This window comes from Castanea sativa, chromosome 3 (assembly GCF_040712315.1).
Source record: "Castanea sativa cultivar Marrone di Chiusa Pesio chromosome 3, ASM4071231v1".
NCBI classification, from domain to species: domain Eukaryota; kingdom Viridiplantae; phylum Streptophyta; class Magnoliopsida; order Fagales; family Fagaceae; genus Castanea; species Castanea sativa.
In genome coordinates, this window is record NC_134015.1 from 54,905,992 (window position 1) to 54,929,586 (window position 23,595).

Here is a 23,595-nt window from a genome sequence, read left to right on the forward strand (position 1 = left end):
TGTGTAAATAATGCAATTCAATCACATAAACAAATATATAAATTGTCAAAATATGTACAAAAGCGAGTGTTCATAAAAGATACGTGCGTAGTAGCAAAGTGGTCAAGTTCCTCTTTTTCTTTTTAATTTAATTTTATGGGAAAGTGGTCAAGCACTTGGTTTGTCATTCTCCAGCTTGGCTTGTGCGTAAATCTGGATGCCAAGATGGACGCCTTAAATTTTGGCTGGACCAAGTTAATTTTGTTTAAGAAAAATGATTTCAAAATATAATTATGTTTTAAAAAACTACACCCATAAACTTAATAAAATAAGTCAATCAAAAAGCTTAACTATTCCTTTCTCAAAAAAAAAAAAAAAAAAAAACTTAACTAATCTATAAAATACTATAAAATCAAAATCTTTAACTTTTTACTGAGCTCACAATATTTTGACACATAAGCTTCTTCCACCATTTTGCATATCATTTATATTTTTTTGGATTAATTTATTTTACTCTAATTTTATACTAATAAACAGCCCCCTTTTCCCGATAAGCACCCCTGCACACACTCTCTCGCAGATGTGTTTAATTCAACGTCTCTCTCTTTAGCTCAACACCACCGTAAAATCTTCAAGACTTCAACCAAACTGAAAAGTCTCACTTTACTACCATAAAAGTTAGACTCTTTTGTAGTGGTACTATAAGTTAAGTGATGTATTTGAACTTGATGAGAGAGTATAATTAAGAGTGTGTATATATGTTTTTATCAGTTTGTTTGTTTCTCAAAAATAAAAAATAAAAAACAAAAAAAAAACCTCACAATTTAATCAAATTGGTAATATTGGCAACAAAGCATCACATGGTTTGAAGTCGACTGTTTCATCTTCCAAACATAATCCCAAAATTTTTATACCCACTTTTGGACGCCAGCATGACGAAATCAAAATGGGATACTTAGGAGCGTTTGGAAAGCGCGTTTTGCACTTCCCACGTCTAGCGTTTACGTTTTATTTTTTGTATTTTTTGTTTTTGGAGCTGTGATTGTTGACTTTTCTGTGTGAATAGTGCACATCGGTAAGTCTCGTACACTGTTCACAGGGACCTACAAACCTTACTTTTCAGCAATTTTTTCATTAAAAATACGTCCCACAATATTATTCACACGGTTTAAAATTATTTTACTATAATATTTTCAGTTTTCAGTTGTATCCAAACGAACAGTTAACAATTAACATCTCACATAAAAGAGAAGCCAGGTCTGGATTGGCTAATATATTTTTTAGGCCCAATCTCATGGGACTTCTAAATATTAATAACATTTTAAATTATATTTTACCTGTTTGATAGGAAAAAATATATATATTTTTTCAATAGAATAGTTTAGGAATAGGCTGAAAGGCTTTAAATTAACTTCTTTTAAAAAAAAAAATCTTAAATCCTACCATTTTTTATTGAACTCTTGGATTGATTTTTCCTAACATCATCATTGATAATTTGATATAAAATAATGTCATTTTAATTCATGGTATGAATTTTCCAAGTTTGAAAGACTTAATCTTGATCAAAACCTGTAGAGGCTTTTAAGGTTTTAAAAAAATATAGCCTATTTTCGACTAAAGCAAACGGTATTTGTAATGCTCTGTGTTTTCATTTGGATTGGTAGAGGAATTTTAGTGATGAGTTCTGTTGGCGACAAAATGAGATATTTGGATGACCAATTTGAACAATTCGGAAATTGCAAAACAATAACATTTTAGATTTTGTGAATAAGGTAGTGTCCATTTTCTTTGATGATTTATGAGAAGCTCCTCAACAACATAGTTAGAGCTCTGTGAGTAGTTGTTATCTATGTGGTCGAATTTGGAACAAGTTTACTTACTGATTTATTTTTTTTGTTTATGGGTAAAAGAAAATACTTCATGTGAGGATACTTCTCCAATTAATCGGATTTATCCGCTTTGGGAGCCAATCCCTCACGGTTTATCGGCTCAAGCGACATAGGAGCGTACGGATCTTCACCCTCTGGGGGCTTTACACCGCAGTCCCACATCGGCAAGAGTTCCCTCCCACACATGGTTTATAAGCTTTTGGAGCGACCATGTGTAGTAGTGGTACACACATGGTCGCTCCAGAAGCTTATAAACCATGTGTGGGAGGGAACTCTTGCCGATGTGGGGCTGCGGTGTAAAGCCCCCAGAGGGTGAAGATCCGTACGCTCCTATGTCGCTTGAGCCGATAAACCGTGAGGGACTGGCTCTCAAAGCGGATAAATTCGATTAATTGGAGAAGTATCCTCACACTTCACTAATAGAATAAATGCTTACTATTTTTTTTTTCACTTCTGTAAATAAGGTTAAGCATGCCGATCACTTATATGTAGTAAAAAATTAGGAAAAAAAAAATTCTAATTTTTTGTATTTATCCTTTTTGGGTTTTTCTTTTGTAACAAAATTAAAGTTTTATGTTAGTGGTAATGTCAGGGAAAATATGTTTATTTTTAAACAAAATTTTTTATTTTCATTTATTTCAAGTTGGTAAATTTAGCAAAATAAATCTTTTTAATTTTAATTTGATTATCTTGTGCAATGCACGGGATAACAACCAGTGATGACTAAACATATAAAAGTTAGCAGCTTACTTCTCAAAAAAAAAAACAAAACACACACACACACACACTAATGACTAAACACATTTGAAGTGTGATTTTTTTTTTTTTTTTGAGAATCATTTAAAGTGTGATTAGTTTTTGTATACCGGCAAACAATTTGTTGAACTTTGGACCGTGTTTTTCTCAATTATAATTTCCTTTTTGGAATTTTACTTGTTTTTAATATGTAAATAATTGGCTGTTCTAGTTGAGAACAATGATTTGGAATTTTAGTTTTAATGTCAAATATTTTTTATACATATTTTTTCTTCTATTTGGTATAGTAAAAATATATATTGTCTTGATTGATGGGTCAGTACACAAAAATTGTTATTTTTTAAATCAAGTTTGTGCTCTCATCTTAGTTCTCTTGAAATATATCAGTGTGGTACTCCATTTTTACCTAAATAGTAAATTTCATTAATTAAATTTATGGTAAAATACTATTTGAAACAAGACAATACTATATTATTATATTCTGATGGTTCTAAATGATTTTTTTAAGGATTTGAATTAAGTCTAGCGCTTCTAGTGCCACTGGACACTGAGTCAAACTGCTCCATTTTTTTAATTCACAAACTTGGTGCAAAGTTCAATGAATTGTTTGGCGGTACACATAAACTAATGGCAGCACTTTAAATGTGATTACTGTTTAATCATTAGTGTGTGTGTTTGTTTTTTTGTTTGTTTTTTTTTTTGAGAAGTAGGCTGCTAACTTTTATATGATTAGTCATCATTAGTTAAGCTTTTTGATTGACTTATTTTATTAAGTTATGGCTTATGGGTATAATTTTTTTTAAAATAATTATATTTTGAAATAACTTTTCTTAAAACAAAATTAACTTGGTCCAGCCAACAATTAAGGCGTCCATCTTGGCATCCAGATTTACACACAAGCCAAGTTGAAGAAAGACAAACCAAGAGCTTGACCACTTTCCCATAAAATTATATATATATATATATATATATACACACACACGAAAGTGTGTTTATAAAAGAAACACACATAGTAGGGTAGTGGTCAAGCTCCTTTATAGATATATATATACTATTTGAGATAAGACAATAGTATATTGCTAGTACATTCTTATGATTCTAAATGATTTTCTTAATTCTCATATAAAATCTATTTTGTAAGATTACATGATTTGAATACCATTGATATTTGTTTTTTAAAGTGTTGTTATACAAATGGAATACAATGAAACACAAGTGCCGTGAGACCCATTTTTAATAAAAGCTTTGTTGAAAAAAGTGGTTTGTGATTCTTAAAAAAAAAAGAAAAAAAAAAAAAAAAAGCTAAAAGGCAAACACTGATACTTTCATCAATTCAAATGGATACCAAGTATCACATGTCTAAATTGTATTGAAGAAAGAAAAAAAGTATCACATGTCAAAATGGTTTTCTTCACATGTCTAAAGTATCATATATTACTACTTGCTTCCGTGTACACCACTGCAGGTTGAATCCAAACTTTGTATAAGCCTGGTAGCTTCTTTGTGTACTTTCTCCTTTTGACCCTTTTTTTTTCTTTTTTTTTTCTTTTTTTTTACAATTTTTTGTCTTTTTCTGCAATTTTATGTTATATTTTTCAGTGTGGAATAACTTTATAGAGAGGAAAAAATATTAAAATAACCAAAAAGACTAATTTTATGTCATTTTCATTTATTTATTTAATTTTTTTTATTAAACGGAACCCACTTTTGTACAACCTTAACAAGCACCTATGCGGTGTTTGTTAACATTTGCCAAAAAAAAAAAAAAGAGGTATTCTTCACACACCATTTTGTAGTGTGTATCCAGACTTTTAACTAGCTGTTCTATTCCTTACCCCATGGAATAACCCATGAGATAATTTGAAAACTTTCTACAATGATAATATGATTGATTGAACTTGGAATTTCCAAATTCACATCACATCTCATATCAATAAACATACTATTCAAATACATGTGAAAGTTATATTGTATCTAGGCTAGAGTAGAATTTCTATCATGTATTAAAAAAAAATATTTAGTAAGATTTTCCAAAAAATGAATCGTTTTTCGTTATTATATACTAATAACATGAGCACTGATAAACGTTGATAGTAAAAGATTTAGAAACTGACTTGATAGTAAAGTAAACAATTTTGTTTCCTTTTGTCACCAAACTTTTTAAATATATTTTCGCTTCTTAATCAACACTGATATCTAAACATTTTGAATCTCTTTTCTTGTTCTATTCTGCTATTTATTTTATGATTTGTATTAAATATTACAAATTTAAAATAGATTTAAATCCTTTAATTTAGAGTTCTTAAGGTCCTTCTACCGTACGCCGTAGAGTTCCTGAAATTATGTACATCTACTTTAAAATAATTTTATTGAATTTTACCACATTATAAATGATTTAATCTATATCAAAATAGTGATAGTTAACATTTTTCTTTAAAATGTCAATGATGCATTTAAATATAATTTTCTTGTTTCAAACTAAATGGATAGGATATTAGGAATTCTATGGTGTAGTTACCTTGAGAATTTTAGAAGACCTTGATCTAATTTAAAGGTATTTTACATTATTTAAAATTTTAAATGACACTACATTTTGTAAACCATCAAATTTAGAAAATAAATCTCAACAGTAAAATAGAGAAAATTTTGTACCTTTTTTCTCTCCCTTGAACTTTTTTAGCCTTATGAGAATTAACTTCGATTGATCATTTCTGATTTATTGAGCAATGAATCACTTTATTTATTTATTTAATAATTTAGCAATGAATCACTTTACTTCGCACGTGGAGCCTTTTTAATAATAACCATATCATATTGATTTTGTGCATTTATAATCTTTATTCTAAGATTTGTTCATGGAATTAACCTTTTTAATAACAAACTCGTTAATCGTTATATTGATTATGTGTATTTACAATCTTTATTTTTATGTTTAGTTTTGTTTCTGGAGTGAACCTTTTAAAAAATAACTTTATCATATTGATTTTATGTATAACTTTTATTCTTGTGCTTTAGATTTCTTTCTTGAGAAACTTTACCTTAGAGTTCTCAAAATTATATTCATTCATTGTGAAAATTAGTGAATGGATTTTGCCAGGTAATCAAATTTAATCAATTACCGAAACAGTACTAACCAACATATTGTTTATGGATAAAGTTAGGTACAATATTTTAGGATATTGTTTCTTAGGTTCCTCTCTAAAGATTCAACCATGTGACTACTTAACTAAAAAAATATACTTCCATCTCATAAGAAAAAATCCACATGGCAGAATTTAAAAAAAAAAAAAAAACTTAAAGAATAATACCTAAGTACTGTACATAAGTTTTGCCCATTGTTTAAATACTAATGACATGGTTCTAAAAAAAAAAAAAGATACTAATGACATAACAAAATATCCAATATGCACATAATGAATAAATAAAAATTTTAATGGGTTTCAGTTAGCTCAATTGGTAAAGTTTTCGATGATTAAATAAGAGATATGAGATTCAATCACCGTCTACACCAAAAATCGATTGATGTCTTGATTTGATGATAAAGAGCTATTATCAGGAGCGAACGCCATAGGTTGAAACTCTCTAAAAAAACATTACAGTTCCACAAAGTTACCTAAACTCTCTCTCTCTCTCTCTCTCTCTCTCTCTCTCTCTCTCTCTCTCTCTCTATATATATATATATATATATATATATATTAATAGGTAAAACTTAGAAAAAGTTCAATTAAAATTTGAAATTAGAATCCAAATTTGTACCATGTGTCTAAATTTATGTGGGGACTACACTGTAATTATTCACTTAAGTTTGTGTCATGTGTCCACTTAAGATTTTTAATTTTTGTGCCAAATGAGTTAATGAGTACAAAATACTAAGAATCTAGTATTAATGAACTATAATTTTTTTTTTTTAAAAACCAATCACATATACTCAATAAAAATCACTACACAACAAAGATCACTACATGTTCTATCTTATTAAAAATTAGAAAAAAAAAAAGATCATAAGTAGTATTAAATTTAGGTAAGAATTTTAATATGTGACAATTACATTTACTTAAAAATAATAATTTGACTAATTATTTATATTTTTATGATAATATTTAATTTTAAATGTATCTATATGTATGCATGTGTTATACACTATTTTTTTAAAATAATTTGACTAATTATTTATAATTTTATAATAAAAATTGTGTTTAATTTTAAATGCATTCATGCGTTTGCATAGGTTACATGCTAGTCTATATAAATATTAATAGGAAAAATTAAGAGAAATTTCAAATAGAATTTGAAATTATAATCTAATTTTGCGCAATGTGTTTAAATTGATGTAAGGAACACGCTATAATTATTTACTTTAAGTTTGTGTCATGTGTCCACTTAAGCTTTTTAATCTTTGTACCAAGTGAGTTAATGAGTACAAAATATTAAAAATCTAATATTAATGAACTAAAAAAAAACTAATCACATATACTCAATAAAAATCATTACACGTTCTATCTTATTAAAAATTAGAAAAAAATAATCATAAGTAGTATTAAATTTATGTAAGAATTTGAATATGTGACAAATTACGTTTACTTTTATTAAAAATAATTTGACTAATTATTTATATTTTTATGTTAAAAAATGTGTTTAATTTTTACATATATCTATATGTATACATTAATGCATATGTTACATGTTTTTTATCTATTAATAATTTGACTAATTATTTATATTTTTATAATAAAAATTGTATTTAATTTTAAATACATCCATGTGTTTCCATGAGTTACATACTAGTTATTATAGAGTGAGAAGTCAGTTTAAACCCCTTTGTATTTTTTTTTTTTTTTTTTTGTTGAGAAAAGACCCCTTTGTATTCTAAATGCTCTAATACCTCTTGAAAAAACTACTTTAGACCCCTTTGTTAACCATTCCGAGGAATTATTTAGCGATTTTTCTCATATACATTATTCACAATATAATTATATTTTACCACATTTCAACAAGTCATAAAAGTAATAACACGTGATTTAATGACTAAGCAGAAAAACAATAAGACAATCAAATACTCTCTTTTCATTTCTATTTTTGAGAATTAAATACTCTCTTTGGAATCACATGATGAGTGGACAAAGGACAATAATTTTTCTATGCAGCATAATGAGAAAAAATAAATACAAAAAATGTGTATGGTTTTCTCTCTAAATAGGTTGTCGCCTCCTGTTCTATTCTAAAAATTATTCAAAGTGGGGTTTAAATAGGTGCACAAAAAGGAATCAGAAACTGATCGGATAATAATTTTTCGTGATCTGTCTTGAGTTAACGTTGAACAAGGGGGTTAGGCATGTATTCATCTTCCCTTAAGTTAACATCAAGTGAGCTTCTAAATTCACCATTTTGAGTTGCAACTTCAAATACAAACTATAACATGATATTTTTACAAGGGCTAAATTACATCAATGAACCTGAAATTCCTTGCAAAAGAAATGTCACGGAATTGGCCAAAATCTAAATTCATATCGCAGCGGATCGTAATTTTATGTGTTCTAGAAAGAATTAGGAAAATGTATCTTGAACCCACAATCTTTTTTACATACTCCAACACTCATAAACAAATCATAAAATGATTATTTTCCGTCAAGATTATAGCGGCTTAACAACATTGTCATGTTCTCTTACTAATAGTTTGTCTAGATATTTGGAGAAAGAGGATGGTAAAGGGTAAGGTGGGGAAGGAAAGAAGAGGGGAGCGTATAGTTATCCCTCCCCCTTGTTTGGATGAATAGTTGCCCCTCTCATTTTTATGGATGTTTTGAAAATTATTAAGGAGAGGAAATGGGAATTCAATGGTCATATATGATCCTTCTAAATACCCTCATACCCTTCTCCTTCCCCTTTTTAAAATTAATCCAAACAAAGACTCATTAACCCCCCTCCTTCCTTTTACTCCTTTTTCCTTCTCGTTCATACAAACATGGTATAGAGGAGAAATTGAGTTCAAGCTCCCTTACCCCACTTAATGTAAGCAAGCTATATGGCCACCGAACTAGATCGAGAAACCAGATCGGTGTCAAGTTGGCTACTACACTAAAGGTAGTTGTTGATAGTGCACGAATTTAAAGATTTGTAGTTTTCAAGTGTATCAATGATCGACCAATGCGGTTGTTGGTACTCTTTTTAAAATTATGGCAAAAACCGCACCAATTTAGATATACACACACATGCACACATACATACATACATACATACATGCATATTTTGTCATTCTCTTCTTATCTCTCATCAATTTTTAAATACCCTTTTTTCTCTCTCCCAACTCTTTAGATTTCTAGTCTAAATGTTATGTGCATCACTTTGATTTGATCACTAATAGGATAGTGAAGATTGAGCCTCCATGAAAGTGAGAGATGGTGTGTCGTGGGGGTTAAGCGATGGTGTCATAAACCACTACGATTGTTGGTCATGTTGATCGAAAGTTCAAAGCATATCTATTTTCTAATTCTCCTTTAAGGTCCCATACATGCCTTTCTCTCTCCATTGGGTTTGATTGGTAGTTTGGGCCTAAAGTGGTTAAAAGTTTTTATGATCTCCAATATGCTTTTGAGATCCCATATCCATAATGTGGTCATGTAGATGTTTTTTTCTTTTCTTTTCTTTTTTTTTTTATATTTTTTTATTAAGAAAGAGTTTCAACCTAAGGCGTCCACTCTTAATGATAGCTCTTTATCATCAGACCAAGAAACCAATCAGTTTATGATATAGGCGGGAATTAAATCCCTAATCTCTTATACAACCATCAAAGACTTTACCAATTGAGCTAACTAAAATTCATGATATTTCTTTCTCTTTGTTTTACTAGTATTCAACATCCGATTACCGTTTCAACAATTTGAACTTTATGAAAACCAATGAGGTCCGCGTGGCCCAAAAACCTCTTCTAACACCGACCACATCGAACCGTATACACTTTTTAATTGGCAAGTTGGGCCTTGTCCACAAGAGAAAAAAAAAACCCTTCGGCCCAAGACAAATCTTTTAAGATATAAGTTTGGGCCAAATTTCCATCCCAATGAATCTCTCTTTAGAAAAGCCCACAAAACCCCAAACGATATTTTCTACACGTATTTACACCCCTCTCTCTCTCTCATTCATTCTCTCATATTAAGTCTTTTCTGAGTCATCGATTTCTCTCTTCTCTGAGAATTAGGGTTTTCGATTACTCGAACTCGAACACACACGCACAAAAAATTCATCTTCGATTATCTTCGGTAAGTTCTGTCACTACCAATCTTCGTTAGGGTTTCGCTTTCTATATCTTCCGCTTTGGTAATTTCAACACTGCAATTCATCTCTCAATTGCAAAGCACAAATTTTTATTTATTTTTTGTTCAGCTTCGATTTCGATTATGAAAGAATCAGGAAATCTTTTGTTTAATTTTGGTGAAAATTTTTAATGCAGGTTAATATTTATTTTGGTAAATTATTCATCTCTGTGTTTGTGAAAGAACCATGTACTCCTCGAGAGGGAGCAATGCGTTTGGGCAGCAATCGTATGCGGCTCAATCGGCTGCGTATGGTGCTAGTGTGAGTTTCTTTTCCGTTAATCAAAGTGAAATAAACTTTATATCTTTAGCTGTGTTATTGAACAAGAGTTTTTGTATGTGTAATGTGGGAAATATGGAGGGATAGGAATAATTGCATATTTAATGGTGTGGAGGTATCGGCTATTGAGCTGAAGGTCATGTATACCCATTTAATTGTAGGTCTTATAGATCCTATATATTGTTTAGGTTGTAATTTTTGAGGAAAACTTTGTGATTGTGTCTCCATTTCAATAATGGTTATTATTTATCTAGGAAAGCATTGTATTTGGCTGTTTGTTACTGGGTTCGATTTTGATTGCGTAGAATGCTTCAGTCTATACGGGCAACCATTTTGTAATTTAGAAGTTCTTGTTCAGACTCTTAAAAACGAGTGTACTTTTACTTGCTGTATAATGATGGAATTACAAGGAAATGGTTATGAGTATGTTGTACCTTTGGAAGCCATTTTAAGGAAGTTCTTTAACTGCCTCAATAACAAATGCCGGTATCTCCATTTCAATAGTGGTTATTATTTATAAAGGAAATATTTTTTTTTTCTTAGCAAAAAGATTTATTTATTTATTTATTTTTCTGTTTGTTACTGGTTTTGATTTTGATTGCGTAGAATGCTTCAGTCTATATAGGCAACCATTTTGTAATTTAAAAGTTCTTGTTTGGACTCTTTAAAAAGATTGTACTTTTACTTGCTATAATGATGGAGTTACAAGAAAATGGTTTTATGAGTATATTGTACCCTTAGAAGCCATTTTAAGTTAGTTCTTTAAATGGCTTAATAACAAATGTCGGTATATATAGAGCTATTTTTGTTGTGTCTAAACTTTGAGGTGGTGGTGTCACACGGGCATGTGTAATGTGCCTGGTCTGTGTTGATCGAGTGGTATTTATCCTTATTTATTGCATTTTGTAGTTGGGAGCTGCTTACTCTGGCAGTACTGTTGGAGGCCCTGATGGGGGTTCTCAGCATTCATTGGCTGCTCGGCATTCATCAATGTTGGTTGGCTCTCAGGAAGCCGATGTTGGTGGGTATAGACCTCATACTTCAACTGCGGCCCACTATGGGGGACAGTATAGCTCTGTGTATGGTTCGGCTGCTTTAAGTGGTGCTCAGCAGGTGAGTGGTTTAAAATATATATATATATGTGTGTGTGTGTGTGTGTGCGTGTGCTTCTCATTACCTTGCCTCACATCATAGCGGCTCAACAAAACCTCATCCTAGCCATTTTACTTGTCTGTTGCACTGAGTTGGTCTCATCTGTCTGCTTCCAAGGAGTTTATTATTTGTTTTATTCAACTGTCTTATGACATTGATGCCCAAGCAATGATGCTCAGATCAAAATTCAGTATGATGAAAACATTAATCTGCCTTATGACCTTGATACCCCATGTAATTCTTATTGACTATATGCTTCCAATAAAGCATTAGTGTGAAATCTCTCTTCTGCCTGTGTTTATCTCCCATCAAGTATGTCCCTAAGTCATAGACTATTTAAGTCTCAGAACACTATAATTTCATATTGCACATAACATCAAGTTACATCTTTTTGATTGCATACATCCTGACAACTTGGCGATAATCATTTGTAAGCTGTTTGGTGGTTCACTCTGTGTAGTCAAAGGTGTCTTGGGTGAGCGGGTAGGTGCTCAGGTGAGGCAAGGTGTCATAAAAGTGCCTCTAAGTCACTGAGGCAAGGCACCTTCAGTGAGGTGCTCGCTTTGAACGCACTTTCCAGGCGCTAGACGAGAGCCTTGTTCGCCTCCACCACTTTCAAAGTTTCAAGTTTTTTTTTTTTTTTTTGTGTGTTAATACTCGGTTCCCTTGAAAATAAAGCGATGATTTCATTAAAAACAAAGTGATATATGGCTGGTTTGTATCTCAGTTTTGTCTTTTAGTGACATAATGGGGGTATGAGTTAGCACCCACAAATATTTAAAAAAAGGCATAGCAAATATTGCCTTTTGGAACTACCACAGTTACTGGCCACAGGTTTCAGACACTGCCACAGTTACTGGCCACCCAACACACTGAGTTTTGTTTTTATTTTTTATTACATTAATCTATTTCCACATTTAAAAAGCTTACTTTTTTACTTTCGTTTTTTACTCTCTTACAGTCTTAGCTCTCGTTACCTCCTCCCTCTTTTCTTTTGTTTTTGTTTGTCTTTACTCCTCTCTCATGGCAGCTCTGCTTTGACTCTTTCTTTCCCACATAGCTCCCCTCTGTCAGTATTTTCCCCCCTCTACTCTCTTATGGCTACTCTCCTCTGTTTTTTTTTCCCTCTACTACTCTCTCTTTTTAACATTTTTTTTTGGGGGGGGGGGGGATCTATTGGAATTCAACCCAAAAACTGGTTTCCCTATCAATCAGGAACAAATTAAGAGAGGCTTGATTATAATTTTCAGTACATTAATATATATATATATATATATATTTATGCTCTAAATATGTAAAAAACAAAAATTATATTTAGAATTTAGCGCCTTGCTTCACTTGGGCTAGCACCTTTTTGGCACCTCTTGCCTTGGGCAATACAAGGCCTTAGCGGCTTAAGGTCGTCTTTCGCCTTTGACTACATTGGGTTCACTCATCCAAGTTTTGGCTTTAATTGGCTGTTGAAATTTTGAGTGAATCATCTGGTGTGATGCTAATACATGCAGAATCTTTCTCTATGTAGGTTGCAGCATTGAATGTGAAAGGTGCTGGATCATCAGCTTTGGAAGGCCGTGTTGGCTATGCCTCAGCTATACAGGATTCACCTAAATTTGCATCGACTGACTATGTCTCCTCCTCAGGCCATGGATATAGTCACAAAGGTGATCAATTATATGCTGAGAAGGTTCCAGATTATTCTAAATTAGACAGACGACAATATGGCGAACGACAGAGTTCCTATGTTGGAAGGGACTTGCAAAGTGAACCAACTGGGCGATATGCTGATTCTGTTGGTTTTAGTCAACATCAGGTAACGCCTTTTGTCATTGTTTCAACAAATCTATTAGTTTCTGCTTGTTTTTCTTAGTATTTTTTATTTTTGTTTGTTCATGTATAAATAATGATAATGATCTTTGTTTTTGTTATCTAAATCAACAGAATGAGATGTATGATCGCATTGATCAGGCATTGCTTCGACAAGAACAATTGTTAAAAGCTCAATCACTGCAATCTGCATCTCTGGATGGGAGTGCCAGGTACTTTTAGCTTTTCTGACTGATATATCGTAGCCATAAGATTTGTTCAAATGAATTTCCTCTTCATAGCAACTATAATCACATTATAAGTTATATCCTTTTCCCAATAATGAAGGGTCAAGGTCATCCTTAACTTTGTTTAATGAAGTGGGTTTACTCTCAATGGTGATAGTCTGTGCACAGCTATATAAGATAATAATATATTCCTTACAACACTGAGTAGCAACACATTTCTGGCAGACAAGCAGATTATCTTGCAGCAAGAAGTACTGCAAGTCGTCATCCCACCCAAGATCTTCTCTCTTATGGAGGAAGGATGGATGCTGATCCTCGCAGTTTATCAATGCTTAGTGCTTCTTCGTATAGTGGACAACAAGCTCCATCAATATTAGGGGCAGCTCCACGGAGAAATGCGGAAGATCTCATGTATGCACAGAGTTCTTCAAATCCTGGTTATGGAGTGAGTCTGCCTCCTGGTAGGGACTATGCCACTGGAAAAGGGCTTCATGGCACATCTCTTGAATTGGATTATCCAAGCAGTGTGTCATCACGCGGTGGTCATCCAAGAATTGAGGATCACAAGGATGACAGGGCTGGTTACCTTAGAGAGTTCGAGCTAAGGGAGGAGGAGCGGCGTAGGGAGCGTTTGCGTGAGAGAGATAGAGACAGAGAAAGGGAGAAGGAACGGGAACGTGAACGGGAACGAGAACGAGAAAGAGAGCGTGAAAGGGAACGCATCTTGGAACGACGGGAGAAGGAGAGAGAACGAGAGCGCAAACGTGGACTTGAAGCCAGGCGTGATCGAACTCCAGCAAAAGTCTCTAGGGACCGCCGTGGTTCCTCTTTGGCGAAGGAGGGGAAATCATTGCGACGAGATTCCCCACATCATGATGCTTTACATAGGTGGATCTTGATGTTTTATTTTGCGTCCTGCTCAAGTTCTGAATATATAGCTGCTTGTGTATCTTGCAGCCCTTGTAACTAACTTGGTGTTCTCTTATGCTGAAGGCATCATTCACCTGTTAAAGAAAAAAGGAGAGAATATGTCTGCAAGGTAAAAAAAAAAAAACCAGTACAGAGCTTAAGACATTTAATGATAATGAGAATATTCCTCTTCAAGGATCTGCTGTTTTTCCTGTGGGGATGTGGAGTTGAGGGCTTCATTGGGTTCATTCTTGTTGCTTCCTGTTATTGCTCTTAGTTGTGGCTTTACTCTTTTCATATTGCTCTCTCTTGTCTTTCGCTCTGGGATGCAGATTTTATTTCTGGGGAGTTTTCTCAGTCTTGACCATTCCATGTATTGCTATAAATTTGGACCTTTTTCCTTCCATGTTTCCTCCTGTTGATCTTTTAGCTCTGGTTGGGAATGTTTAGATCTGGGGTTTTCTTTTGGCTTCTTGTTCCTTATCTACTCTCCATTCTTACAATATCTCTCCCTTCAATCTTTTGGTCTTTCGTTTGGTACATCGGATTGATTTATACGTGCTTTTATGGAGAAAGCGCTGCATACCTCTTTTCTAGGATTTATGACCTTGGCCTTAATGTTAAATCCAGTAGGCTTGCACGTGTGATTTATTTTATTCTTACCTGATGGTTGATGTTTATCAATAGCAATTTCAATTTTGGAAGTTTACCTTTTTATGGAAGAACTGATTTGAATTTTGAAACACGAAAGAAGATCATGAGATTTTTTTCCCTCCCTGTTATGGACTATGTATTTGGTGCATGCTGCTATGTTTTTCTGAAACCAGGCATTTACATGCATTTCATTTCTTTCAGTGATGAATGCTGTCTATATGCAGGTTCACTCATTCAGTTTGGTAGATGTCGAGAGGGATTATTTGTCACTTGATAAGAGATATCCTAGACTCTTTGTGTCCCCAGAATTTTCAAAGGTTAGTCTTTATCATTTATTTTAAAGATGTCAAGTAGATAGTTGAATAATTTCCTTAATGTGGTGTTTTATTGTTTTAGGCTATTGTGAACTGGCCAAAGGAGAACCTTAGACTTTCCATCGACACTCCTGTCAGGTGCCGCTCTTTAATGCTGTTACTTCAATGGTTTTTGCAAAGTTTATCTTATGCTTATCGAGAATATGCTTTTGTACCTTTAATCTTTTTGGTGCAAGTGGCAGTTTGTGATTTTAATGGTTTTTCAGTAAGAAAAATTTTATTGAAAAAGACTAGTTCATGCAAGATGAATGAAGTAGCATAAAAATATGTACAAGAAAGAAAAGTAGAAAAACAACCTTTTACTTGTTTTTGTAAAAGTTTGGTCCAGTTTCTGGCCCAAAAAAAAAAAAAAATGCATCTCAGAACATGTATTTGAACTTTAACTAGTTTTGTGATCTCTAACATTCTATGTTTCTTCACTTCTTCTCAAAACCAAATGGATGTTTGTTGTATTACTTATTTTTTGAAAGAAGGGAAAGATAAGATGGTTTTTATTATTATTAGTTTTTATTTATTTTATTTATATATACATGGTTGAGTGGAGCAGCTTTGAGCATGATTTTATTGAAGAAGAGAAGGCAACTGAGCTGAAAGAGCCATCTGCTGAGCTTTTGGCTGAAGCACCTATGAAATCAGAACATGGAAATATAGTATGGAAGGCAAAGGTAAATCCTTTTTAAATTTAAAATTATAAAACTATATTTGTTTGAATTAAATACAATGCATTTTTAAATTTAAAATTAGAAGACTTACTTGTTTCAGTTAAAGACAATGCACTGTGCAGTGGATAATTTATTCCATTGATGCTGTTAAGGTTCTGCCAGCTTTTGGAATCAGTAATAACTGCCCACAGTAGCTTTGACCTGAGTACCTGAGATTTTAAGTTATTCTAATAATAATTATATCGTATGAGGAAGTTGTAAGCCCATAAATTTGTTGTTTTTCATATTCTTGGGCATTGTGGATTTGTTGCTACTTGCTGGTGATTAACTAGTTGCGCTTTTAAATCATATGAGAACCGAGTGTTTGCTGCTTTATGATGAAAATGTTAAAGCATGGTTTGCTACACAAAGGGAAAAAATTATCATGAGGTCTCTTACAAGATAGGTTGTCATGAATTCTCCCCCTTTAGCAAAGATTTTGCATGACCTATAATAGTTTGGGGCAAGGTAAGCCCCATGGGGTGGTACAATTTTGAGTATCACACTTCATGAACTGGTGGTCACTAGTTCAATTCCCCTTCTGGTTCCACTTGGGGCAAAAACTCCCTAATGAACTAGAAAAGAAGAAAAAATTTGGGGTGAAGTAAAACATTCAAAGCCCTTTTGCCTCATGCGGGACTGAAAAAATTCGATCTTTCTTAATCAAGAAGTATTTATTAGATCTACTTATTTTGATTAGAGTCCATGGTTTTGTGGGTCCATTTGAGCATTTGTTTTGCTGAAATTCTATCAGTGGAATGCAAGGTTAAGTTTTACATGTTCAGGATCCCCAAAAGTGTGGGAGAGCCCATAGGAAGAGGAATGAGGGTCCCCTTATTATATGTTTTATCATGATGGATCCATTATTTATGTGCTGTGTCACCATTTTATTATTTTAAAGCTGCTGTTGGATGATGAATTTTATTCAAAGTTTGTTATGATTAATTAAGGTTTCTTTGTCTTCTTGGTTCAGATGATTTTGATGAGCGGACTTAGCAAGAATGCTCTGGAGGAGCTGTCATCTGAAAAAAGTTCTGATGATCGCATACCCCACATTTGCAATATCCTCCGGTTTGCCTTGCTTAAAAAGGACCAGTCTTTCATGACAATTGGTGGTCAATGGAATCCTGCTGATGGTGTTGACCCATCAGTTGATGATACCTCTTTAATTCAAACAGTCCATAGGTTTGTGCTGTCTGATATTTGTTGTAGAGGATGTCTAGAAATGATGTTCTTCAAATGACCTGAAGTCATTTTTACTTTGTAGGTATGCAAAAGATGTCACTCAACTTGATTTGCAGAACTGCCGTCATTGGAATCGTTTTCTTGAGGTAGAACTTTCTTTTGATGGTTGTTGCTTTTATTAGGACCACTTCAGTTACTTTGAATTTTTGTTGCAACAGTGAACATACTCGTTGTGGCTTTTATAGCTTATTTCAGTAGGCCTTTTGGGTTATCTAAGGTGGCTGACATTGGGATGAATTTCTTCAAGCTTCTGCTTTATGTTTGATTTGTTTTCTTATTGAGATCTTAGTTTTATGAATTATAAGATGATTTAGTTGTCAAAACTTACACTAAATCATAATATTAGCCTACCTTTTTTTTTTTTTTGATAAGTAAGAAAGATGTATATTAAAAAAACTACTTTATGCAAAGAAGCACAAAACATAAAGATTTCAAAAAAGAGTGAGGGCAAAAACTACAAAAAGAAACTAATTACAAAGAAAAAAAGAGCTAAGAAACAAATGGAGAGATTCACTAGATGTGAGTCCTCAAGCCTTAGACGAATAAAAAAGGGAACCAGTAAAAACAGCAAGCAACTGGTCATCGGATCTATCTTAGTCCTCAAAAGTCCGCCGGTTGCTATCCCTCCAAATGCACCACATCAAAAACAACAGAACTAAATTCCAAATGTTAGATGAATGCTTCCCCAACCAATTCCACCAACCAAAAATGAAATTTGCAACCGATCTTGAGAGAACCCACGAAATCCCAAAAGTTCTAAAGACAAAACTCCACAAACGATGAGTCTTCTCACAATGAAGCAACAAATGATCCACTGTCTCCTCACAAAAACAACACATGATGCACCAGTCAACGAAATCAAAACCCCTAATTTGCAAATTATCACTTGTGAGAATCCTATTCCAAGCTACTGTGCAAACGAAGAAAGAGACATTCCCCAAACATTACATTTACATCTATATTCTTGGCTACTTCCAATAACAAACTTGTACCCACTGTACAAAGCTTCCACTTTTATGGGGGTCTGGAAGATGTGATTGATTGGTAGCTTATCCCCATTTTTTTTGAGTCTTGGCTACTTCAATATGTAATATTTTACTGTACAGGTTCAGACTCCTTGTTTATAACCTTTTGGGTATCATCTTTATTGAACAAAAAAAAAAATTGTATTTCTTTGGTTATGATGCAGATGAGACAGTGCAATATGTAGTGTTTTTGAACTCCTTTGATGTTTCTGGGATGTATTTAGAGATTTTGTTTTTGGTTACGTGTGTGTGTTTACTGGATCCAGAAAGTTAATTTTCAATTCTACTTGGTCTTTGCAGATACACTATGACAGACTTGGCAAGGATGGACTTTTTAGCCATAAGGAGGTCACTGTACTGTTTGTTCCAGATTTGTCTGAATGTCTCCCTTCTTTGGATGCATGGAGAGACCAATGGCTTGCTCACAAGAAGGCTGTTGCAGAGAGAGAGCACCAACTTTCTTTGAAAAAAGAGGTCTGTAGCTATATTGTTTGAAACTTTTTTTGATCAGTTTTACTCGTGCTCAAGTTCGTTGCCAAAAGACATCTAATTCACACACTGGCAGAGACAAACACAAAATATGTGCATGTAGTTATGCACATATGTAGATAAATGGACAGATATCTGTTCTAAGATTGAGTGCAAATCAAATTCTGTTGTTGAAAACATTGTTACTCATGAACTTTGAGTGTGATGCTTGTTGTCAATTCCAATAAACGTATTTTTGAAAGGAAAGAACTTAATATCTGGCTCTCATGATATGGGCATGTAATTGAAAAGTGGGTTGGTCAAAATTTCTTCAGATTCTGGACACAACATTGCTGAATTCATCCCATTAAAGTCTTAATACCATTTACTTGGGGTTATCTATTATTTAACATTCTGGCTCTATTTAGAGCAACATTAGTGCTCATTGATTGGCAATCATGTCTATTCTTGCCTAGGTCTTTTGGATTTGCTGCTTTCTTCTTACTAATATAATGCTGTATTCTTTTCAGAGGTCTAGAGAGAAGAAAGACGGGCTGAAAGGTAACTTTTTGTGCATGGTCTCATTATATTTGATATCTCTTTTCTTCTTATGTTAGTCATCAGTTATCAAATTGATTTCTTTTTTTTTTCCCTATAAAAAAAATTGATTTCTTTTTTTTGGGGGTGTTATAATTTAGATAAGGAAAAGGATTCCTCAAAAGATGTCAAAAGACTAGACAAATCAGAAAAAAAGAAAGAGTCCACATCCTCTGGACAAGCAGAAGATTCTAACAAAAAGGAGAAAAATGGAAATGGTTTGAAAGGGACTACTACAGCTGAAGAAAAGGGTGATGGGGATAACAAAATTGTTGAGAAAAAAGATGGGGCTGAAACGGCTGAGGTAATCAAGGATGTGGAGAAAAAGGAACCGGATGAATCTGCTGTTGCTCAGACAAGTGGCAGTGTGAAGTCTGGGAAGAAGAAGATCATAAAGAAGATTGTCAAGCAGAAGGTTGTTGATAAGGCAGCTGGTAATAGTGCCAGCAAACAAAATGACAAGCTGGATGAGAAGGATAATGGACAGAAGAATGCAAACTCAGAGATACCTTATCAACAGGATAAATCAGTTACTCCTACTAGGACATTTGTAAGAAAAAAGGTGGTAAAAAAGGTTCCAGCTGGTAAAACTGCTCAGAATGAAGGTACTGAAGATAAATCAAAGGATAATTCAGATCCAAGTAGTGCTGCAGTTGTGGAAGGTTCCAGTGTAAAAACAACTGTGAAGAAAAAAATAATTAAGAGGATAGCTAAAAAAAAGGTCTCTGGTTTGGAATCCAGTGATGGGGTTTCTGGAACTAAGAAAGATGCTGATGGGGATGAAATAAAGGTAGTTCAGGCAGTGCATGAAACCAAAAACACAGAGAAGCAAGCTGCAGATGCTGAAAATCTGGTCAGTGAGGTCAAAATATCTGAAAAGAAAACAGTTCCCAAGACTGACTCCAAAACAGTTGCCACTAAGAAGCAAGGAGATGGCGATTCAAGCAAAACAGAGATAAAGGCTGACAAGGATGATAAAAAGGAGGATGAAAGAAAAACTGGTGAGAAAAGTGGTGTGGTGTCTAAAGTGGAGACTGATGCTGACAAGAAGAAAGTTCCTCAAAATGATGGCAAGAAGGGAAAATTAAAAGATGGGGATAAATCTAAAGATGAGAAAGTGAGAAAAGACAATGATGGAAAAGATGACTCTAGAAGCAAATCAAATAAAGACTTGAAAGAAAAGAGAAAGCCTGAAGAACCTCCTCGACACCCTGGATTGATTTTACAAACCAAATGGAGCAAGGAATCCAAAGTAGGTTTTTGCCATCCTACACAGCATTATGTACATGTTAAGCAAATATATTCTGCATGTTCATCCCATCTAATGTAGCTTGTTTGTACTCCTTGTCTAACTATGAATCTTCCATTACAGCTTCGTTCATTGTCACTTTCACTGGATTCACTCCTGGATTATACTGACAAGGACATGCAAGAATCAACATTTGAGGTTTGTTCTCCTGCTTCATCCATTTCTCTTATATGCTGTCTCTCTCTCTCTCTCTCTCTGTGACCTTGTATAACTAGCAAGATTGTAGCTTCTTGTTTCTTCTTCCTCACTGTGTTTCATGTTTCTTGCAGTTGTCATTATTTGCTGAATCGTTGTATGAAATGCTTCAATATCAGATGGGTAGTCGTATTTTAACATTTCTACAGGTTTGTTATGGACTATGTCCATATGCATATTACTGGCTTCCTTTACTGAGGCATCCTTATTTACGTGCTTATTTTTTGGGGGTGTGTGCAGAAACTACGTGTAAAATTTGTGACAAAAAGAAATCAACGTAAGAGGCAACGGGATGAAATTCCAGAAAAGGAAAGGGATAAAAAATCACCAGTGAAGCGAGCAAAGACCAGTGATCTCCCTGTGAAAGAGCAAGATATTAAGTCTGAAACGTTGAACTCGGCTCAACCAGATGATGACAAAACCAAGGTCAAGGAGGAGGATAAAACTGTTGATCATGTTGATGAGGTGAAGATGGTGGATGAAACGGATGTGGCGAAGATGGAAAATGAAAAGGATGTGGTGAAGATGGAAGATGAATCAGATGATGAAGATCCAGAGGAAGATCCTGAAGAGGATGAAGAAATGGAGGAATCAGGTACGCAACATGACTTACCTAATGTGAATAAAGAAGAGAAGACCGATGTGAGTGCACCTGAAAAGGTGGAAGGAAATGTTAAAGATAAAGCAGAGGACTCTTCGAAGGATAGAGAGAAACCAAAAGCTGCTGAGACAGAGCTCAAGTCTGATGGGAATGAAAAGACAGACTCAAAGGCTGATACTGGTAAGAAAGAAACTTCCACTGATACTGTTAAGAAAGAAACTCCCACCGTGACGGAGGTTGCTATTGATAAAGAATTATTGCAGGTATGTTTTTGGGAACTCCTTGCCCCCTTTTGTTATTTCCCAATTTCTGTTATAGCACGTTTGTTGCATGCACTTGTCATTATATTAATGTGAGTTTTCAAATTTTAAACAGGCTTTTAGGTTTTTTGACCGAAATCGAGCTGGCTACGTTAGGGTAAATATTTTTATTTATACTCTCTTTCTCTCTCATTTGCATGATATCATGATGATTAGTGTGGTAAGGAGCAACTGTTGTCTTTCAGGTTGAAGATATGAGGTTGATCATCCACAACTTGGGGAAGTTCCTCTCACACAGGGATGTGAAGGTGAAAAAATCTGTTATTCAATTACCATTCCATATTTGATTCTTTTTGGGTTTTAACCGTATTTATTATTTTTAATTCCTTGCTTGATATTTTTGTGTTGATTGTCTGGTAGCTAATGTATTTCATGCATCAGGAACTTGTGCAAAGTGCATTGTTAGAGAGCAACACCGGTAGGGATGACCGCATTCTTTACAATAAGCTGGTGCGAATGTCTGGTATTTGAGATTGGAAGGGTCTTCATGTTTTCTTGAAAATGAATTGAAGTAGGACATTGCCTTATTACGGCCCTTGAACGGGGACAGATTCTTACAGGGTTTTGGTTTGCAATTGGATAGTTGTCCTCTGTTTGATTTCTTTTAATGCCTGTCAAAAATAAAAATGAAACATTTGTTTATACTGTTTTTTTTTTCCTTTTTTTTTTTTTTACTAATAAAGATGAGAAAGATGCCCACAATCAGTATCATTGCAAAACAGTGTTATTAGTATTCAAGCCAGCAACAGTCCATCCCAGTTGCCTCCAATCTCCCAAACATGAGTGCATACTCATAGTGAGGGCAACACAGTGGGTTGTGATCTGATTATGGATACCGTGTTCCTGTCTCGTCCGCCTTCATGATGGGGCTGTCAGGGCTTGGGGTGGAGGCATTTTGCAACCCTCTCAATTTGGTGAATTCGATATTAATATGGACATGAGAGAGGAAATAAAGGGGTTATATAAATAGGTAATTTAAATATGTATTAAATAAAAGAGATATACACACTCTTGTCCTGTCCCTTCTTGGGGGCAGGGTGGGCCAAGATGGGGCATTTTTACTATCTTTATGAATGTATGGGTTGGTCTCGTTAGACAATAAATGTTAAGTTCTACCATTTTATGGATCCGATTTTATTGGTCTTTGACTAAAAAGTTAGCTAATTAATCTCGACTGAAAAATTAGATGGTTAATCTTAATTTTTGAGAACTTTATAATTACGTTGAACATTGACTAAATTTGGCATAATAACCTGCTTGACTTAGTTAACTAAACTTTTGTAATTAATGAAATCCTTCTTCTAGAAAGGCAAATTTGCTTTTATTTCGATAGAAAAGAATATTTTTGGAAAATGGGATAAAAAATAATTTTTGGGAAAATGGCATGGACTTTGGAAAGCTTTTTTGATAAAAGGATTTGTGTTTTAGTGTGTGAAGCCGATTTGAAAATGAGTTGAAATTTTATTTTGTTGTTTTATGGAAAATTATTAATATTTACTTTGATTTCACATAATTATATGAACAAACTTTCATTCACAAAAACAAATTTCAAAAAGGAATTTTTTTTAAAAAAATAAAATAAAATTTAACGGTAGTGTTAAATGGGAAAATAACCCTAACTCTGAAATCTACGCAAAAAATTAGGTGCAAAAGTGACTGGTTCTAGGAAATAAATGTCATTTATAAAAAAATGATTATGGAGAGAGGGAGTAAAGAGAGAATTAAATAATACACACACAAGACAATGCAGATAAACTCGTTCTCTTCCTTGTCCTATCTT

The 23,595-nt window shown here is 33.7% G+C and overlaps 1 protein-coding gene across 1 annotated transcript; it reads left to right on the forward strand.

Moving 5' to 3' along the window:
* The first annotated feature begins 9,753 nt into the window (after positions 1–9,753).
* LOC142629503 (protein SHORT ROOT IN SALT MEDIUM 1) lies at positions 9,754–22,536 on the forward strand. The gene is made up of 21 exons (XM_075803506.1): positions 9,754–9,880; positions 10,072–10,196; positions 11,124–11,327; positions 12,889–13,176; positions 13,305–13,402; positions 13,643–14,305; positions 14,411–14,456; positions 15,205–15,297; positions 15,377–15,432; positions 15,902–16,019; positions 17,029–17,240; positions 17,323–17,386; positions 18,626–18,799; positions 19,324–19,354; positions 19,492–20,642; positions 20,763–20,837; positions 20,969–21,043; positions 21,135–21,758; positions 21,871–21,912; positions 22,001–22,063; positions 22,197–22,536. The coding sequence occupies exons 2-21, from the start codon at positions 10,122–10,124 to the stop codon at positions 22,284–22,286; spliced, it is 4,242 nt and encodes a 1,413-aa protein (XP_075659621.1). The 5' UTR covers positions 9,754–9,880; positions 10,072–10,121; the 3' UTR covers positions 22,287–22,536.
* Positions 22,537–23,595: the final 1,059 nt, after the last annotated feature.